The 20570-nt window shown below is 38.3% G+C and overlaps 1 protein-coding gene across 2 annotated transcripts in view; it reads left to right on the top strand.

Annotated features, from left to right (window-relative positions):
- PIP5K1B (phosphatidylinositol-4-phosphate 5-kinase type 1 beta) overlaps positions 1–20570 on the top strand; it is a 252655-nt gene that overhangs the window by 68458 nt on the left and 163627 nt on the right. For both annotated transcript variants that reach the window (XM_075208689.1, XM_075208679.1), the window contains one exon: positions 18248–18378. In XM_075208689.1, coding sequence (XP_075064790.1) covers positions 18248–18378 — 131 coding nt within the window. The remainder of the gene's footprint in view (positions 1–18247; positions 18379–20570) is intronic.

Raw genomic sequence — 20570 nt, 5'->3', positions numbered from 1 at the left:
AGAGAGGGAGAGAAGGAGGAACGGAGGATAAGGATAGGGGAAGGGGAATGAAGGGGAAGAGTCAGAAGAAAAGGTAGGAAGTTAAGTGGGAGACTGGAAAGCTTAAAGACAATATTCTACTCTATATTCTCTACTCTATATTCTCTATATTATATGCTCTATAATATTCTATTCTACTGGTTTGGCCTTTAGTAAATCTGGTGGTTTTAAAACAGCCGGAAAAACCACCTTTAATAAACCACCCTTTAGTAAATCTAGCCCCTTTTGAATAAATTGGCCTGTCTGTGCTCCTGGTTTGGGGTCAAAACAATATTTTTCCCTGGAGAATATCCAAAAACAAACAATTTGATTGTTTTTTTATACATGTCGTTGACTGAATTTGCATATTTGGACAGCCTTTGCCTGTCTGTTCAGGATGAAGCATCTTGTGACCCGGTCATTTTGCTTAACCAATCTACCAATATAAAGATCTATGTAATATGCCTCACCACATGTTGGCCGCACAACTGGTTGTCAGGCAATTAGGTCACTTGACAAAATCTGTGTGTGACAAGATGGACTACCTATGCCACCATGTTGGGGACCTGCTGGGCCTGCCTTGCCACTGTACCCTTTTCTTATCCGAAATGCACCCTCTCTAAACAATAAAGAGGGTGCTCTGCTGTCACCACCACTAGGCTCCTTCACCGGCACCTGGAACCGCTTCCTTCTGGGCACACACTTGCTGCTAGTGCAACCCATTGCTGGGACCTTTGTCTGGTACCCCTGACCCCTTCCTTCAGATCAGTGTTGCTGTTGTTGATTCCCCCAGGTCTCTGACAATGGCCAGAACTGCAAGGTAGCGGGCAGAGTGTTGTTGCTAGCAGGCGGATAAAGGATTAGAGTGGTCTAATCTGTAGGTCACAGGAGTTACAGCAGATACGTAGGCACCAAAGCAGAATCTTGAAGCACTTATGTTTATTGCTCAGAAAGTGTACTAGTGATAATCCATAAGTACAGATAGTATATACACATTGAAATACAACATTTTTCATACAGTTTCTGTCAAACATGTTGGCAGGGGGTAAGCCAGTCCCCTGCCCATACCTGGTCCCACAAAGTCTGAGATATCACATTCAATATTTAGCATCAGAATGCAATGTATTTAAAACTTGGATTTATTGCATTTTAAACTTAACAAAAATGACATCAATCTGTGATTTCACAGAATAAAAAGGATAATGACCCGCTGCTGTGTATTCAGGCTAAAATGATGCCTTGGTCACTCTCAGATGAAAAGACTTCATTTGCATGGGATTTCCTTTCTTCAGAAAAGTTCCAAAAATGAGTTTCCTCCAAATGTCATACTATCTCAAAAATCAACACATTTCCAATGCACAAATGCATTTATATACATTGGCGCACCACGCCACTAATTGAAATAAATTTGTACAATACCTTATTTCTAAGTGATCCAGCCACACTGTGTGTGACCATCATTAAAAGTTCATGGAATAATGTGTGTGTGTGTTAAGCACACCATGTACTGCATTTTTATGCTGTTGTGCACTCTTCAATGCAGATAAAACACTGGGTTGATCAACGGTGTGATTATTGCAAAGCTTTGTTTTTAAAAATTACATTTTAGTAAAGAAATATGATCTTGCACAACACGCTGTGCAATGTAACTCAGAATTGCCTGGTAGGCAGGACTAAAGCTGTGGCGATGTAATAGTGGAGCTTATGCAGATTCTGAAGTAGGCATTTTTGTTCTCTAATTATGCTTTCAAGAAAATGATTTGTCAGAGAAAAAACTGGCTGTACCAACTACTTACATTTAGCTAATGGGATTTTTAAGTGGCTATTAAGGATTTAGTTTTGTGGATGAAGTGTAGTAATAAAGTCAGCAGTAAACTTCACAACGTATCTGGAGGTTGTTACATTTCGTTTTTATGTTTCCTATCAAAAAATAATATAATAACACTGTTTAGATTCCTTGTATCCAATGAATGTTACAATTCTGCTCTATAGAGCAACAACACACTGCAACGCATAGAAATGTACTATGTCAACAATGCTAAAGTGTTACAATGTGATCCTATTTTTTTACAAAACTATTGTGGGCAAATGGACAAGGTCACCATAGCTTGTTTTAGCAAAAGACAGCTATGGCCTTATTTACATTTGTGTAACAGTCTGGAGGTATGACGAGTTAACCCTTTAATTTCTCGTGTGGGCTTTGCTAACCTGTGGGTAGCCAGAAGCCTTGTGTGCCAGTGTGGGACAGTATATTGGGGTCCTATTGCCCGTATTCAATAAGTGGTGGCAAACCTGATGTGTGTGGGTGTGTGAGAGCGCTGTTGTGGGACAATTCAGTAGGTCTATAACCTGTCTGATAGATAGAGAGAGACTGCGGGCTGGAATCGTGTGTAACCTCATACAGCAAACACCCAAAGTCACGGACGCTGGGAGAGTGTTCGTGACATGCTCTAATAAAGCTTCTTATTAGTTTTAAAATTTAGTCATCTCCAAACTCAGTATAGATGTGCTGCTGATCCATACATGCCTTCAGTCATACTATAAGGCCTTATATAGATGGTTGTGAATGGTGACAATACGACATCCACGGAGTGTTGCATTTTCATGTAGCTGTAAAGGGGGTATTAGGGTGCCATGAACCCTTTGGAAACACTTACTCTGTACTCAAGGATACTCGTCCTGAATGTGGAGTGGTCTTTGGATAATGATACGGTCACGAACGCCCAGCCTGTCCCAGATACAGCAGTCTGAACAGCTGGCCGTGACTGGCGTCACCTTGGTCACTTAGCAATGAATACACCTTTTCTGCCACCACAAAGGATTTATTATAGTATCCTTACATTCACCAGAACCACTTATTAATGTTTCATACTTAAATTACATACACATGTAATATGAGCCTCTCTGGGCTTCGTAAATTCACAAAGAATCACGGAGAATGCACTAGATTAAATTTATTTAATCTGAAAAATATTTCCAAGGCTTATTTATAAAAAGTAATAACAAGACATGGAATATGTTACCCAAATGAGTTTCAGAAAATAAAATAGGAAATTAAATCAGAATTACTACTTACTATTTAATCCTGGTGTGTGAGGGAACACAATTGAGGAAAATGGCACATTTCAGTCTTGATAGACTCCCTCATGAAAATGCACGATCTGATGTCTAAGGCAGAAGATTTTAAACCCTTTTTCCACATATCCCTCACTCCCCACCTTTGGAGTTTAGCTGTCAAATGACAGATTGATCTCCCAAATTTCACAGGGCTTTCGAAGTGAGCTAGGGATGTCCTGAGATCGGAATGTTCACAGGTCCTTGAGTTCTCACCTCTGCTTCTTCTGCTTGAGTAGCTAGATGGTTTACAACGTTGGGGCTTCAAACTCCTCCAAGACATATATCTATCACGGGCCTGGCTAGTTTCAAAAGATTAATGACACTTGCAGAGGTTCAAACTCATGTCATCTATCAAAGCACATGTTGAGATTACTTTACAAGGTTACATACAATATACATTGTCATACATGAATTCAATAGAACATAGCATTCAGTCATTAGATATACTACATAATCGATACCATCACCATGGAGCAATGACAGCATTGGTGCACAGATTCCTGAAGAATAGCATGTGGCCACTAGGCACCATAGAGAGGCAGGGCCATCACTTCCATAGGGCACGATGGGCAGGTGCCCGGGGGCCCTGCAGCCCAAGGGGCCCGTCAGAGACAGCTAAAAAAAAAAAGTTCCTTAAAAAAGAAGAAGAAAATACTTACCTTGCTCTCAGCTGGCGATCCGGCTCCCTCCCTGGTCTCCTCCTCCGTGCTGAGCTCGCAGTGCATGTCGGGCGTGACATTATCACGCCCGCCCGACATCCATTGCGGAGTGCAGCACGGAGGAGGAGACCAGGGAGGGAGCCGGATCGCTAGCTGAGAGCAAGGTAAGTATTTTCTTCTTTTTTTTTTCAGGAACTTTTTTCTCTCGCTGCCTCTGACGGGCCCCCTGGGCTGCAGAGCCCATATATATAATCTTTTTTTTTAATATATATATATATAGGGGCCCCGGTGCACTGCTTTGCCCGGAGGCCCCAAATGTTGTTAAGAGGGTCCTGTAGAGAGGGAATGGTTCCCTATGTGGACTTCAGGGATAGGAGGTTCCTGGGGACATTGCCTGAAATTGCTAAGAACAGAAGCTTGCACTTGCAGTATAGCATGTAAATGCAATGTCCAACATTTTAGGTTCTACCATGTTATAGGAATTTTGTGTTATAAATATTACAAGATTAATTTTAATTTTAGACTTCTTATTAGAGTAATTTGAAAGTAAATATATATATTTTTTTATCAAGCGAAACTAAAAAAGATTGCAAAGGATGTGGGTAAGTCTATGTTTATGCAACTTAGATATATTGCTATTAACCACATGCCTAAATGATAACATGCATAACAGGACACAAATGTGTGAGAATCAGGAAATTGAATATAGACCTCAGTGCAATATTTGTAAGTAAGAAGAGCAGTGTTCTTTTTTTTCGTAGGAACATGTTATGTTTTAAAAATATGCTATCAATGCTAAAAATTCATATTGTTTCAGTTTTATTTAGATATGTCACTGCTTTTTCCTCTAGAAAAAATATTTCCACAAACAAATGAGCATGACCTCAGCAACAATAATGAAATAATTTCTTGAATAACAGTGCAGTGCTTATACACAAGATTCCTTAATGTATTTTCCCAAAATGACCAACTCCAGTTTGCCGCTCATTGCAAAACTTAGATCCATAACAATAAAATACACAATTTTTATTCTTTTTCAGTCTGTCCTTCCGTATCTATATCCCTGTTCCCTGTATAGTTTCCTGGGTTTTTAATTTTGTATGTTCTCATATTTTGCTCTCTCAAAATTGAACACACAGCTCTTTGAAAGTGAAGATTTTTCCAACTAGGCAAACTTAAACAGTATCAGCAAAATTATGATTTTGTTGGATATTTTTTGTAAAATTAAAATCATTGCAACCTAATTATTTAAAAAGACATGATTTGGACTCAGGGACAGGCTGGGCTGGGGGGCATCTGCCCCCTGGGCTGGTCCCATAGTGGGCTACCTTGGGCTGGGTCACAGGGCCACCTGCATTTTTTTCCTTTAAAAAAGGCTGGTGAGATGTGTCTTGCTCCCCGGGCTAAAATTTGCCAGTCCTCCCCTGTTTGCATTGTATTGTTTTATTCTTCCTCATTATCATTTTAATTGTGTGAAATACCTTATTCTAGTCTACAAATGTTTAAATTGATGTCTGCGATCATTTGCAAATGTGTCCTTAGGCCTGAGTGCAAGTTTGTTGGATCTCCTCCCTCCCTGATAGAGTTATCGATAAATCTCTGGTTAGATCAACAAAACGTGCAATTATGTTGATGTGGTATGAGGACAGATTGGATAACCACTGGTGTATACTAAACATTTGACATTAATCAACCACTTCAAAGAGAACAATGGAAAGTGTGGCAGGTATTTCTTTTAAAATGCTAAACAACATGTTAATAAAAAAAGTTCTTTCTGTCAAGAAAAATAATAATAAAAAAATTTTACTTTTTTACCCTTAATAATAAAAATGTTTACTTTGGATTATAAAAGGAATAGAGACCCTTGTAGAGTGCTGTGAGACATTTAGGGGCTGATTCAATTCAGCCTATGTCTCATAGGAACCTTCTGCGATGTGCGGCTGCTCACACTTCCAGGTATTACAGTACCTGAAACGTCGCTGATCTTTCCTCATGCCTCATCGTGCAAGGCTCTGACATCACTACTAATTGAATTCCCTCCTTAGAATGCATGTGAACAGAAACACACCTATAATAATTATTATATAAAATCATATTGCAGAAACGTTCAGGTAGGGACCTCCAATGCTGCAAACCTTTGCTTGAATGGTGGGGATAAGATATAAATAACTTACAAATTTTTGTCTCATGGTTAGCTGGTTGGGAAATAATCTTATTAAACCATTCATATATTAGTAAAGCCTTTAAAACCTCAAGACCTAAGGCAATTGCCTCATTTGCCTTGCCCTTGAACAGACTCTGCCATAGCACATGTTTTTTTATAAGTAATAAAATCCTTTTAAAGTTAAACCTTGCTTATGACCCTTATAGTTGCCCACATGAAAAAAATAATCCCACATTGAAGGTTTTGTTTCTTTAAATAGCAAGTTAAGTACCTTTTAAAAATTTGCTTTCTTAGCTTTTCTTTAGCAAATCAATGTATCCTTTTCAAAATCTCTCTGGATAGCTCTCAGCATGTCGTGTGAAGACATGGGGGGGCAGTCTAACAGAGCCGTAACTTAGAATTCTAGCGCCTGGGGCGAGAAAGACAAATGCCGCCCCCCTAGCCCTCAATTTTAACCAAATGAAACTAAAATGAACCTAAATTGCGCCCCCCTTCAGCATTGCGCCCTGGGCGGTCACCCCTGTCGCACAGCCCTAGTTACGGCCCTGGGGGCTGATATATCTCAGGGGAGACTTCAAAAGCCTTTCTGCTCACTATATCATTTGGCATGTGACTGTGGTTGTCATGGTAGTCACATGTCACTGCAGAATTATAAATCATTAATAGCAGCCTGAAGTAACACCGAATTTTGTATGTTATTGCTGCGTTATGTTTAAACAAGTATGGGAATACTAGATATATGTAGTTATAAGGCCAGGAGCATTGATATGATTTATCTTCTTAACCAACCTAAGTCTTGAACTAACAATTAAACTCACATTGCGTTAATTTCTGAACAAGGTAATTTTATTAAACAAATATTTTTGTTTCACACTTGCAACTAGTATGCTCTCCTTTTTTTTACAGGTATTTTTTATCCCAGCGATCACATGGCCAGGAACCATGACAATTGGGTCTTTGCTTTGTGATCTGAGCCTAACAAAGACCATTTTTTTGTAAGGGCCTGAGATCTTTGCTGCTGCCAGTTATGCAGCTGTACATATATTGCATCTGTATATGTATATAGCACCACCATGTTATTCAGCACTATATAGAGAATATGAAACCATTATTTTTGCTTCATAGCAACCTAGTCAAGTCCTTATGATTTGGCCCTCCAAGATGTCCCAGAAGCAACCTACTATGCTTGAGGTTGCTTTATATGTTGCTATGTAGAGAGCCGTCAAGAGAAATTTGGGGCCCCGGTACAGCAAAAATTTTGCCTTCCCTTCCCCCCACACACACACAGGCGAGTAGAAAGGGTGCTGTATGCCACCGCAGCCCGGGCCCAGGTAATCTGTACCCGCCCCACCCCTCTCAGCGCCCCTGGCTGTGTATAGAATTACCTGATAATTATCTGCCTCCTCTATTCCCAATGAAGGTATGGCACTGCAGAGCCAGATCTACAGCTAATGTCCTTAATGGCTGATTCAGACTTTAATTTATTTGACTGTCTCATCCACCACTCATGCAAAAGTTAATTTTATGCTAACACATGAAAATATAATAGTTCAGGTTTAAAATATTTATGATGCTAGGGGCCTTATAGAGTCTTGATCTATGTCAGACTTCAGTTACTCTTGACATCCATCATCCCTAGCTCCTTGTGTCTTTATCCATATGCAGTAAAACTTGCATGTAAGAAGACAGTATGAAGGAACAGGTTTTTTTGTATTCTCTTGGTCAGGTTCTGAAGTGAATAGGGGTTTACTAGTCCTCAACAGAACCTGTGAGTTTTTCTGGGTCAAACATTGCATTAGGATTTTCAGAAAAGCAGGAAAAGGATTTGGAAGTGTCAGGCAGTTAGCATCTAATATGCTTATGCTTTATATTGTTTTCTGTTTTACAGCCTAGGATTATATATTCACTAACAGTAGAGAGACAGCCTTATATGTAGTAAGAGGACAACCAACCAGCATATAAATAAGAAGCCCATAAACAATATATGTACTATTAAAGCACTTAAATGTTTCTTAAATAAAAATTTTTTAAAAATTACTGTTCTTTTAAACATACATTTAGAGCAGACTTTTCCCTTGGTTAGAAAGGACAGAACTCCACAGTGTTGGGAATTTGTAAGTTTAAATATCTCGGTCAAGCTGCATTCCTTTTGAAGCATATATACTATATATATATATATATATATATATATATATATATATATATATCATCATCATCAACATTTATTTATATAGCGCCAGCAAATTTCGTAGCGCTTTACAATTATGAACAGACACTGATAAGACAATACTGGGTAATACATACAGACAGAGAGGTAAGAGAACCCTGCTCGCAAGCTTACAATCTATAGGACAATGGGAGTTAGAAACACAAGGGCATGTGCTACATCATATTGCTCAATGGACCAGCTAGAATGCAAAGGTAAAAGTATTGAGTGGGCTGTGTGTTGCAATGTTGGTCAGAGGGTTGTTGTCTTGCGTTAGCAGTGTAGAGGATGGTAATAGGGTAATCTAGGGAAATTAAGATGGTGGTTGAGGAATATCATAACCTTGTCTGAAGAGGTGGGTTTTCAGTGAACGCTTGAAGGTTTGCAGACTAGAGGAAAGTCTTATTGTGCGTGGGAGGGAATTCCACAAATTGGGTGCAGCCCAGAAAAAATCCTGTAAGCGAGAATGGGAGGATGTGATGAGAGTGGAGGAGAGACGTAGATCTTGTGCAGAACAGAGGTGTCGAGTAGGGAGATATTTTGAGATAAGTGAGGAGATGTATGTCGGTGCAATTTTGTTGATGGCCTTGTATGTTAGTAGAAGAATTTTATATTGGATTCGTTGATATACAGGCAGCCAATGTAGAGACTGACAGAGTGGCTCAGGAGAGGAATAACGGTTAGTAAAGAAAATCAATCTAGCCGCTGCATGCAAAATAGATTGTAGGGGTTCAAGTCTGACTTTGGGAAGACCAGTAAGGAGGGAATTGCAATAGTCGATGCGGGAGATGATGAGTGCATGAATTAATGTTTTTGCGGTGTCTTGTGTCAGATATGTGCGTATTCTGGAAATGTTCTTTAGGTGTATGTAACATGATTTAGATATAGAGTTGATGTGGGGAATAAATGACAGTTGTGAATCAAGCTTTACACCTAGGCAACGAGCTTGCAGGGTGGGATTTATGGTCATGTTATCAACAGAAATAGAAATGTCAGGCAGGAAGCTTCTGTTTTTGGGTGGGAATATTATTAATTCAGTTTTTGAAAGACTGAGTTTAAGTTGGCGAGAAGACATCCAAGATGAAATGGCAGAAAGACAGTCAGTAACGCGAGACAACACAGATGGTGAAAGATCAGGAGAGGATAGATAGATTTGTGTATCATCCGCATAGAGATGATACTGAAATCCAAAGGAGCTTATTAGTTTTCCAAGAGAAGTGGTGTAGATAGAGAATAGCAGATGACCTAGGACTGAGCCTTGTGGTACTCCAACTGATAAAGGAAGCGGAGCAGAGGTGGATCCAGAGAAATTAACACTGAAAGAGCGATTAGATAGTTAGGATGAGAACCAGGATAGGACAGTGCTATCAAGACCTAGGGATTGTAGCGTTTGTATGAGGAGAGAGTGGTCAACAGTGTCAAATGCAGCAGAGAGATCCAGGAGAATTAGAAGAGAGTAATGGTTGTTATTTTTTGCTGTGATCAGATCATTGACAACCTTGGTCAGCGCAGTCTCTGTGGAGTGTTGAGAGCGAAAGCCTGACTGAGAGGATCCAATAGGTTGTTTGCTGTAAGAAAGTGTGTGAGGCGCGTGTAGGCAATTCTCTCGAGAAGCTTGGAGGGGCATGGCAGTTGGGAGATGGGGCGGTAATTTATGAGAGAGTTAGGGGGGTATTCAATTGTTAGCGAGTTTGGAAGTTCGAGCGTGAAAAGTCATTTTTTTGCTATCTTACCTTATTTTCGAGCGCGAAAACTTCTCACGCAATTCTATTCTTTTTTTTTTTTTTACCAAAACGGTGTTATCGCGCTCCAAGCGTTTGTCAATGTTAAAGTATAGGCTGGCTGCGAACCCTTAGCAGAAAAAGCTATTCAATTGTTTTTTAACGCACAGTGTGAAAAAGGCAAATATGCTGTTTTATCTCGCACCTCCATGGTCTGCTCAAAGAAATTTTTTTTTTATTAAGTTAAGAAAAATATACATTAAACTGAGAAAATAGGTGTAAAAGTTCATAAAAGTAACCTAAAAAAAGAAAAGTACTAAAAAAAGTGTATAATAATTAATAATTTTTGGAAATTTCCCCCTTTAGAAATAACCATAGTGCTGCATGTATTTAAAACTTTTTTATATATTTTTTTTTTTTTTTAAGGGGGGGGGGGGGTGGTTGTGCCAAAAAGTATCATGTTTTTTTATTTATATTTTAAAAGCAAAATCGTTTGCTCCCCACTCTATTTAGTCTTCGTCCTAGTGCTGGCAGGCTATTGATGTGTGAAAAATTTGACGTAGGGTTCCCCCTAATTTAATTGAACCAGCACTAGGCAAACCAGCCGGGGTGATAGGCACTATAACAGGGGGGGGGGGGGGGGAGGAACGCAGTTTGGGTCCCACGGCCATAATGACTAAACACCCACAGACTGCTCAGCACTGGATTGGATTCCCTAGGGATTGTGGTCCGCTGAAAAATGTAAGCGGGCCATCCCCCTAGGGACACCCAGGCCAGTGCCGATAGCACTAGGGCTCTTTCTACTACCCCTGGGCTGTGGGTGGTAGGGTAATAAATGGGGATTTTGTATGAAAAAAAACAAAAAAAAAAATGTTTTACTTGTGGAACTACATGTCCCAGCCAGCCATGTTGTCCTAAATAGTAGGGCATGCTGCTACTTGTCTAACTACAACCACCAGCGTACCCATAGCACCCAGGGCATGTTTGCACTTGTAGTAGAACCACAAGTGCCGACATGCTTTTACACCCACGGCTGGCTGTGATCTGTAGTTCCACAAAGCAAAATGTTAAATAAAAGCACAACACCCTCATTCCAACCACAAATCTTTATTAAAATTAATAAAACCCCAAGAAATACAGTAAACACCCTCATGTACACCATAGATTTTAATAAAAAAAAAAAAATACAAAATACTCACCATGGACGAAATCCTCAGTTTTATGATGCTTTACTTACACACACTCATTTACGCAAAGTCCCAACAAATATTTTTACCTTCGAAGAAAGGTCCGGCTTGCCCACTGTCCCACAAATATTTGTACCTTACAAATGTCCATGCTTGGCCAGTGTTCAAATGTTTGTAAATTTCAAAAAATGTACCTCCTTGTAAAATCTTTAATTCTGCTGTACAGGGGGGGGCCATTGTTGCTTGCAGTGCTGGGGCCCTTCTTCATTGCAGTGTGGGGGCCCATTCTCTTGTGCAGTGCTGGGGCCCTTCTTGATTGCAGTGTAGGGGCCCAATCTCCTTTGCAGTGCTGGGGCCATTCTTGATTGCATTAATTTACTTTTATTTTTTAATAGTAAAATGAGTGCCTTAACCATTTCAAACTCGCTATGACCAATAATAGAGCGCAAGGGGGTGCATGCAAAAAAACAATTGAATTGAGGGGGGTTTTTTTTAAACGCGCGCTCGAACAGGAAAAAACGAGCGCAGGTTTTTTTGTTTTTTTTCGAGTGCGAAATTTTAACGCATCTCGCTAACAATTGAATACCCCCCTTAGGGTCAGAATTATATATATATATATATATATATATATATATATATATATATATATATTATTCAAAGCAACCATTTGCTTACACTAAGAGCTTAACCTGTATAGCAAATAGGCTTTATTGAATCCTGTGAAGAAAGTGCTGACAGTACACATAGGCATTCATAGTGATTGCTAGATGGTCATAGACACAGCACATGCTATTGTTTTTTTCATCCAGGAGTTAACTTTGAATGTCCATTTGTACATCACCACTTGCTCTTTATAGGGTTCAATTTATCCTATTTGTTGTGACAGTTTTTTATTTTACTCAAGTATTTTCATTGGTATTTCAAAACAAATCCAAATCAAAGTATTAAATTAACAAAACATAGACGTTACAGAACAGTCCAAGTTCACATGAGTCATACAAAGCACAAAATGTTAAAACAGTATAACAGAGATTGGGGTATTGTTAATACACAAGAAAATACATAAAAACATAATGATCAAAATGGAAGTTGACAAAAATATGCCCTAGGTCATTGAACACATGCGCTCGCGGGCTCAGTCATCCATACTTAGCATCCACATAGAGGCCACAGCATAAGGGGAATCATACCACATACACCGAATATCTTCACATTTTGGTAGGGCCTTCCTACTAGTTTAAACAAACCTTTTGCGTCCTATCATACAATTAACCAGCAAAATCCAATTATAATCATAGGACTCGTATGGGCCAACCAGAGCCTGGCTATGCTGACCTTAGTCATCATAAATAATAGACCAGTGACCATATAGCAGTGGTAATACTTTTTTTTTTAATACACTGAATAACTGCCAAGATGCCAAAAAAGTATCAGTCTCACTTCCAACTTTGGGCAACAAGGAGTACCATCAGGGCAAAATTTTGCTAATCGGATTGTAGTTCAGTATGCCCTATGTAGAATACTTGAATATGCTGGAAATGTAAGGAAGCCCGAGCTACTAACGATAACATCCCAGTCCTTATCAATAAGAGGTCCTAAATCACCCTCCCATTTTCCTCTCAAATTCAAAAGGTCATCGACCGTATATTCACTCAAAAGGTAGTAATATACAAATGAGATCAGTCTCTTATATCCAAGAGGCTGAAGCAGTTTTCTAGTAGGAGCCCCCACCAAGGTTGGTGTTGGTGTGCCACCATAGCATGACAGAGCTGGAGATAGGAAATAACCATAGTGCGAGGAATGTTAAAGTCCTCACTCAATTGTTCAAAAGACTTAAAGACAGCAGCCCATAAATTTGGCCAGTTACCTCCACCACATGTCTGGACCAGAGTGAGAATCCCTCTACTGAAGCCAATTCCCTAAACCCAGTCGTACCCCATAATGGAGTGTAAGGGTCTATAATTTCTAGTGCCAGTTTATCTTTATTCGCCAGTCAGTAAACACAACTCAAACCGAATGTTCCACATGCCCATGTGTATGAGCCCTTAAATGAGCCAGAGTTGTTTTACTGAGATTGATAACCATTCCTTGGCATACACTTTTTGCAATTTATTACAAATTATATTATGTTATTGTATTCATAGCACATATTATTTATTAGAAAAAAAGATTATGCCAATGAACATCACAATTACAACATTGGGACTATAACTAAAAATACAAGTTCTAATTTCCAGAAAAAAAACCTATTTTACTTAACATTGTCACTTTGGTTTAGAACAGGCCTGTCCAACCTGCGGCCCTCCAGGTGTTGTGAAACTACAAGTCCCAGCATGCCCTTCCAGCTATCAACTGGTTGTCTACTGGCAAAGCTTGCTGGGGCTTGTAGTTTCACAACACCTGGAGGGCCGCAGGTTGGACAGGCCTGGTTTAGAAGCAGCAAAGACATTTACACTAAATATAGAACTGTAACTCAACTGTTGTAGAAAATTAAATATACCTGTAACTTAATATTGCTATCAAAACGTTATCTGTGGAGATCCTTTATTCACAGTATAAAGATATATTGTATTTTATTCCTTGTATGCATTTAATGCCATTGTTACTGGTATTTTTTTAGCAATTGATCCTAGTCATGTGAAATTCCCGGAAAGTCCTATCTCTTTATAAAGTGTTTGGTTTTTTTCTGACCTGCATTGTCTTTTGTAACTTGCTAAAGCTTTTAAAAAAAGATTAAATTAAGTAATGGTGAGGATTATGTTAGAACTCAGTGTGTCTTTGGTAACCAGTTTTATGCTATTGGATAAACTAATCCAATAGCAGAAAACTGGTTACCAAAGACACACTGAATTCTAACATAATCCTCACCATTACTTCATTTAATCTTTTTTCAAAACCTTTAGCAAGTTTACAAATGCCAGCCAAATAACATCTGCATTGTGTGAGCAAGCAACACTGTATTGGAGAAATAATCATGTTGTTACAAGATAGTCACCTCCCTAATGTCCTGTACATGGAACAATTATATGGGAATAATGTCATATCTAGAACTCAGCAAGATAAGACTGATATGCAAGTTTCTGTGTTAAGATTTGTGGCTATTAAACTAAAGTAGCTTTTCATGTGAATTTTTTTCTGCGCAATTGAGATGATATAAATTATATGACATATAACAGTAATAACATCCTCAAGCTTTAAGATTACCTTTATCCTATTGTAATGACAGTGATCTTGGGGTGTGTGTGCTTGTCTTGTGTATTTTTCATTAGCCTGTTCGTTTATTGAGATTACACTTCCCCAGGAAGGATACAGTAGATTCGATGTCTTGACATTAAAATGAGACTTGAAGGATTAGTACAATAATCCTCTCAAGGTTTAATTCACTTTTGCTCAAGGCATGACTGGCTTTATTTTTAGGTCTTGTCAGTTTGTCTTTCCCTTTTCCATACAGCAGATGCTTATTCTAGCTTCCTTTTATCTCACAATATCATATTCATAACACGCTCCCTTCACTGTGCTATCTAAAAGCATACTTTCACTTTATATTTACATTTACAAATTATTTTATGGGGTCTGCAATGTTGACCACACATGTGGTATCATGGCCGATATTGGGCAGTCGGCCCAGTTTTGCAGCATCTGTGATGCTGTATGTCCGGTACCTGATAATAATTCAATACAATCAAACTGATAATTGCTAGACATGTTGGTAAAAGTAGTCAGAATATGAGCGCAGATCACCACTCTCGGCCTGTGTGTGTCCAGTTTTGTCTATCATGCTGAGGGCTTGATTCATTAAGGAACGTAAATGTCGTTATGTGTCATATTTTGTGTAGCATGCCCAAAACCAGACAATACATCAGTGAATGCAGCAACATCCAATTCATCTTCCAGCGCAAAAAACCCTTACTACAGCCTACTATTTCTGGGGCCAAAATGGTGAGGGAACTGGCGTAGTCAATGTACAGTAGGAGCATGCCAAGCTCGAGCACACGCAGCAGCGCCAGATTCAAGCTTTGAGAATCTCAAAGGTACATGTTTTACTGTCAGATCACTTACATCGGCTACTAGTCGGCAGATGACGGCTGTGTATGCATATTACAACATTAAAAACATCCTAATAAATGCATTTAATAGAGAAAAAAATAAGAAAAATAACTGTTTTAATGTTTTGTCATTAATGACTATGGGCCTAATTCACTAAGGAACTTAGGCAAGAAATTTCTTACTTAAGTCTTCTGGACAAAACCATGTTACAATGCAAGGGGTTCAAATTAGTTTTCCATTTTGCACATAAGTTAAATACTGTCTGTTTTTTCATGTAGCACACAATTATCAACTTTACATTTCAATATACAAATAAGCTATCAAGTATTTGTGTGCTGCATGAAAACACAGGCAGTATTTAACTTACGTGCAAAATAGAAAACTAATTTGCACCCCTTGCATTTTAACATGGTTTCGTCCAGAAATTTAAGTAAGAAATCTCTTGTCTAAGTTCCTTAAAGAATCAGGCCCTATATTATTAACAGGTGACATTAAAATATTTTTTTTTCTGTGCATTCTTTTGAGACTTTATATTCCACATATGTATTGTACATTTCCTGCAGTGTATTGTCTGTTAGAGCAGAGTGGACCTAAACCCGTATTTATGAACCGACGTATTTTTACATCCGCTCCTTGTTGAATGCAGACGTTTGTATGCCCGCTTTATTTGCGTTTTTTAAACAAAACACACAATAGTTTTGCTTGCCTTAATGAATCAAGCCCTGTTTCTCTTACTTGACCTTTGTGCTTATTGGTAGGATTAGACTACCAACTATGGGCCTCATTTAGAATAGGATGCAGAGTCCATTTCAGGTGCATCCTGCACATTTCCACTGATGGGGCATGTGCAGTAAGCAACAGTTCCCTGCAGTTCTGTCTGTTTTTCAGACGCAAGTGTACACTGCGACAGCTTGCGTCTCAGTACGAGGGACTGTGAATAATTCAGATACTATGGGCGTCTACCTGCAAAAACTACTCAAGACGCAGGTGGAACACACATCAAACAAGACTGGAAAAGTGCGGCAGGAATTAGGTGGCGCAAGTAGTTAGCTAGCTGTAGGAACTGGTTGCAGCTTGGTAGGGTGTTTACGAGTGGGACGCAACTGGGGTTGCATGCCACTCGTAATACCCTACCAAGCTGTGGCACACTGCCACTCCTACTCTTTTATTTAAGTCTTAGACGCACATTGCGCCTGACTGTAAATGAAGCCTAATGTGATTTAGAAATGAATCATAGATATGTTATGTACAATGATTGTTTTTATTTTTCTGCATATGTTTCTTCCTGTTCATGTACCTGGCTGCTGGGTTTGGCAATATTTTGATTCAAGAATATAGTTATTTGCAAAGCAAAGGTAATAAAATTGTCCAAAAAGTAAAATAATGGAGTATATATTTTAAGAAAATAATTACATTACCTAATTACATTTCCTAATCATTTCTAGTATTGTTAACAGGAAAAAAATTAAATGTATTAAAATGTAATATATTTGCAGAATAAATATTCCAGCATACCAACGTATTTCACTAGTTCTAACACTGAACCTGTTGTATTAAAGCTGTCTTCATATTAAAACACCCTTACTTCTTTTTCCCATCTTGTCCTGTGCTTTCTGAACTGGGGTTTCTCGCAGCTAACAATCACAGTTGACCTCTAAGCCATATAAAGCTCATCAGACATGACTGTGGAGAGAACCTGGAGATCCAATTAACTATATCAAATGAATGGTGGCACCTGATTATTGGATGACCGCTTGAGTTTGGTTCTGCAGCTTTTCAGGCTTTCCATTCAGCCTATGTGAAAAGGAGTTGGGGTGAGGGGGGAGTTATCTTGTGGGCAGCACGGTGGTTAAGTGGTTAGCACTTCTGCCTCACATCGCTGGGCTCATGAGTTCAATTCCCGACCATGGTCTTATCTGTGTGGAGTTTGTATGTTCTCCCCGTGCTTTCGTGGGTTTCCTCCGGGTGCTCTGGTTTCCTCCCACACTCCAAAAACATACTAATAGGTTAATTGGCTGCTATCAAAATTGACCCTAGTCTCTCTGTCTGTCTGTCTGTGTGTGTGTATGTTAGGGAATTTAGACTGTAAGCTCCAATGGGGCAGGGAATGATGTGAATGAGTTCTCTGTACAGCGCTGCGAAATCAGTGGTGCTATATAAATAAATGGTGATGATGATGACGATGATCTATAAGAAGAATGCCTTCTGCAACATGATGACGTTTTGGTCGGTCATGTTATGGCCCCATCATAAACAATTAAATTGTATGATCAGAGTTTCTTACGATTTGTTTTGTCTGTATGGCAAATCTTGCTGGACAATGACGACCCTTATGAGTATGTGTGGGAGGCCATCATAATGTCACTGTAACAAATTTCTATTGAATTTTCATTGCATATAATTATTGCAAGTAGACTACCTTTGTATTTTGGCCCTCAAGTTCAATGTGGTAACATCTTCGGGTGCAGCTATTTTACACTGTATGGAGAAAAGTTTGAAATCAGACAACTTAAACTGTACATTCATTCATCAAACGTTTTGTGCCGAAACTAGTCGCTCAATTTCTGTTGTTTACATTGGTTGAAGACTAAAGATAATTACTAATGGTGATATAGATATAGATGAACCTTTCCTTTCTTCTTCTGCCCGGTAAATCTGTGCAGATGTAATTATTTTGGATATAACATTTCATTTCCTTCTACACTCGGTTACATTATCATCATCATCACGTCTGTAGAATCCATCTCAGTTATCAGTGTACCCTTACATAACCCTAAATAAGCTTAGATCCCCTGAAAAAACTCCTTATCTGGAGCACAGAAGTAATCTGCCTTTTGTAATTGGACAGTCATGGCTCCAATCCAGTGGTTTAAGATTTGGATATCTAATAAGATTACTTCTGTTCTTGAGATAATGGAACACCTGCTGTCTTATTTAAGGTAATGATCGGAGTACTAGGGAAGGGACCCCTCCTGATTGGTATATGTGAGGAAACATTGTTTATGGAGAAAAGTTGTCCAGAGGTAGAGAACTCTATAAATAATTATCTGTACAAACAGATTATGGCGTTTATCAGTAGTTCGCTACTTGTTCAGAAATTGACTTATATATGTATCTTCTTCTTACAGACAGCATCATCAGCGATTAAAGGCACCATTCAACTGGGAATTGGTTACACAGTAGGTAACCTTACCTCCAAGCCTGACAGAGATGTGCTTATGCAAGACTTTTATGTAGTTGAGAGCGTCTTTTTACCAAGGTAAGGATGTAATGCTTTCATTAGATATACTCAATTACCTGTAGAAAACAATGTAAAAACAAACACACACACACACACATATATATATATATATATATATATATATATATATATATATATATATGCACAGTATATACACAAGCATGCAGACACACTGTTTCATTTTATAGTTTACTGATATAGTGCACTGTTTATCTCTTACAACATGTACTAAGCGTTACCATAGCTCAGATTAATTGCAGACTGGGTTGCTCCAAAGCTGTATTATTTTTGTTTAATCCATAGCAGCCATAACCTGTGGTGGCAGTGATGCAGTCATTGCATGTAATGTAGGAAAAGAGATAATCTTGTCCAAGGAAAATGTAAAAGTTTCTGTGAACTGTAATTCAGTGTTATAATGAGAACAGATCTGTTTTTAAACACACTTTCTCACTATGCACAAAATTTTATCTGATACAGTGGAAGACTAAATACTTACAACTGTAGTCTAAATATTAATAAAAATTACTCTTATCCTGTACTAAACATGGTAGAATTAAGATACATCACTAACCACTATGTTGTCCGTGAAGTAGACTTAAATAAACTTTACTGTGGAACGTAGAAAACATGTTCCACTGTCTTTTGTATAAGCTCACATGCCCTCTTTTATAATGCCAGGAAAGAAAATATATGCTTGCTGCCTGGTGATCTACATAAATGCTCTCTTATTAACAGAGAGAAAAAAAAGTTCTTAATTGCTAAATTATGTTAATAACTGTGTGTTGTGTGTCTGTGTCTGTGAGAGTGTATGCATATTTGTATGTTGAGTGCTAATTGTCCCATTCCTTTGCTGAAAGTTGCCATCATTAAAATCAAATTAGTTGTGTGGCCATACATGTTGATACAAAAGCATTAGCAATCAAATTAGTATAACTAATATCTACAATGTTTGGCATAGACAGCAATGTCATAACAAGTATGAAAACAAAGAAAACTAATAGATGTAAGGTAACAAATGCTAGGGGGTATATTTACTAAACTACAGGTTTGAAAAAGTGGAGATATTGCCTATAGAAATCAATCAAATTCTAGTTATCATTTATTTAATACATTTTACAAAATGACAGCTAGAATCTGATTGGTTGCTATAGGCAACTTCTCCACTTTTTTTTAAACCTGCAGTTTAGTAAATATAGCCCTAGGAATCTTCCAAGCAAAATAGGAGAACTAGAATTAATAATAATGGAAGAGAATTATGATATAGTAGGTCTAACTGAGATAGGCAGAATGAAAGTGATAACTGGACAATTCTTTTGGGAAGAAAATAGTAAGTTTTGGAACGGGAAGTGAGGTTTGTGTATCTATAAAACAGTGTTTAAAATCTACCCAGTGAAAGGATATATGTGAAAATGATACCAATGTAAAATCTTTATGGGTAAGCTATACATGGAGTAAAAGACACTAGAAAAAAATACTGTTTTAGACTTGTTATAAGTCACTTATAATTAATGATTGTACAGAAATTCAATTAATATTACAAATTGAAAAGACAGTAAAGAAAAGTGTGGTTTTCCTCATGAGTGATTTTTACTATCCAGGTATATATTGGGACAATAAAACTAGAGGCTCTGGCAAAGAAAGCTGGTTTTGATCTATTTTAAAACACAAGTACGTTTCACAAGCAGTAGAAGTCCCAGCCAGAGTTGGAGCCACTGTTGTTTTCTTCTGCATATAATACGCAGTTCCATACTATGCATGCACACCACAGCTGCGTACACGTACGTCCATATGAAGATTCTGTCTCAGGAAGGGGAGGGAAGAAGCGGACAAGCATCAGCTGTGTAACGTAAGCTTCACATAATTACATGAATATCAGAGGTGGACACAGCCGCAGACATGCCTGTCAGGAGACACAGACCTTTGCAGAGTTTAAAAGAAGATTCTAATAAATTAAAAAATCTGAGTTGGAATGAGCCTTAGCAATACTAGTTGACAGAAAGCTGAGAAATAACAGTGACTGCAAAGGCAAAGAAAATTCTGGGATACATCAATGCAATAATAGCACTTTGTCACCATTATATGAAGTCACTTGTTACGTCTTAACTATTGTGTACAGTTTTGAAGACCTCACTGTAAGAAGGATAGAGGTGGGCAACCTCGTTAATAAAGTGAATGGAAGAGTTAAAGGATAATAATAATAATAATAATAA

The sequence above is a fragment of the Mixophyes fleayi genome, chromosome 1, assembly GCF_038048845.1.
Source record: "Mixophyes fleayi isolate aMixFle1 chromosome 1, aMixFle1.hap1, whole genome shotgun sequence".
NCBI classification, from domain to species: domain Eukaryota; kingdom Metazoa; phylum Chordata; class Amphibia; order Anura; family Limnodynastidae; genus Mixophyes; species Mixophyes fleayi.
Note: the sequence above shows the minus strand (reverse complement) of the source record. Positions and strands in the feature narration are given on the sequence as shown.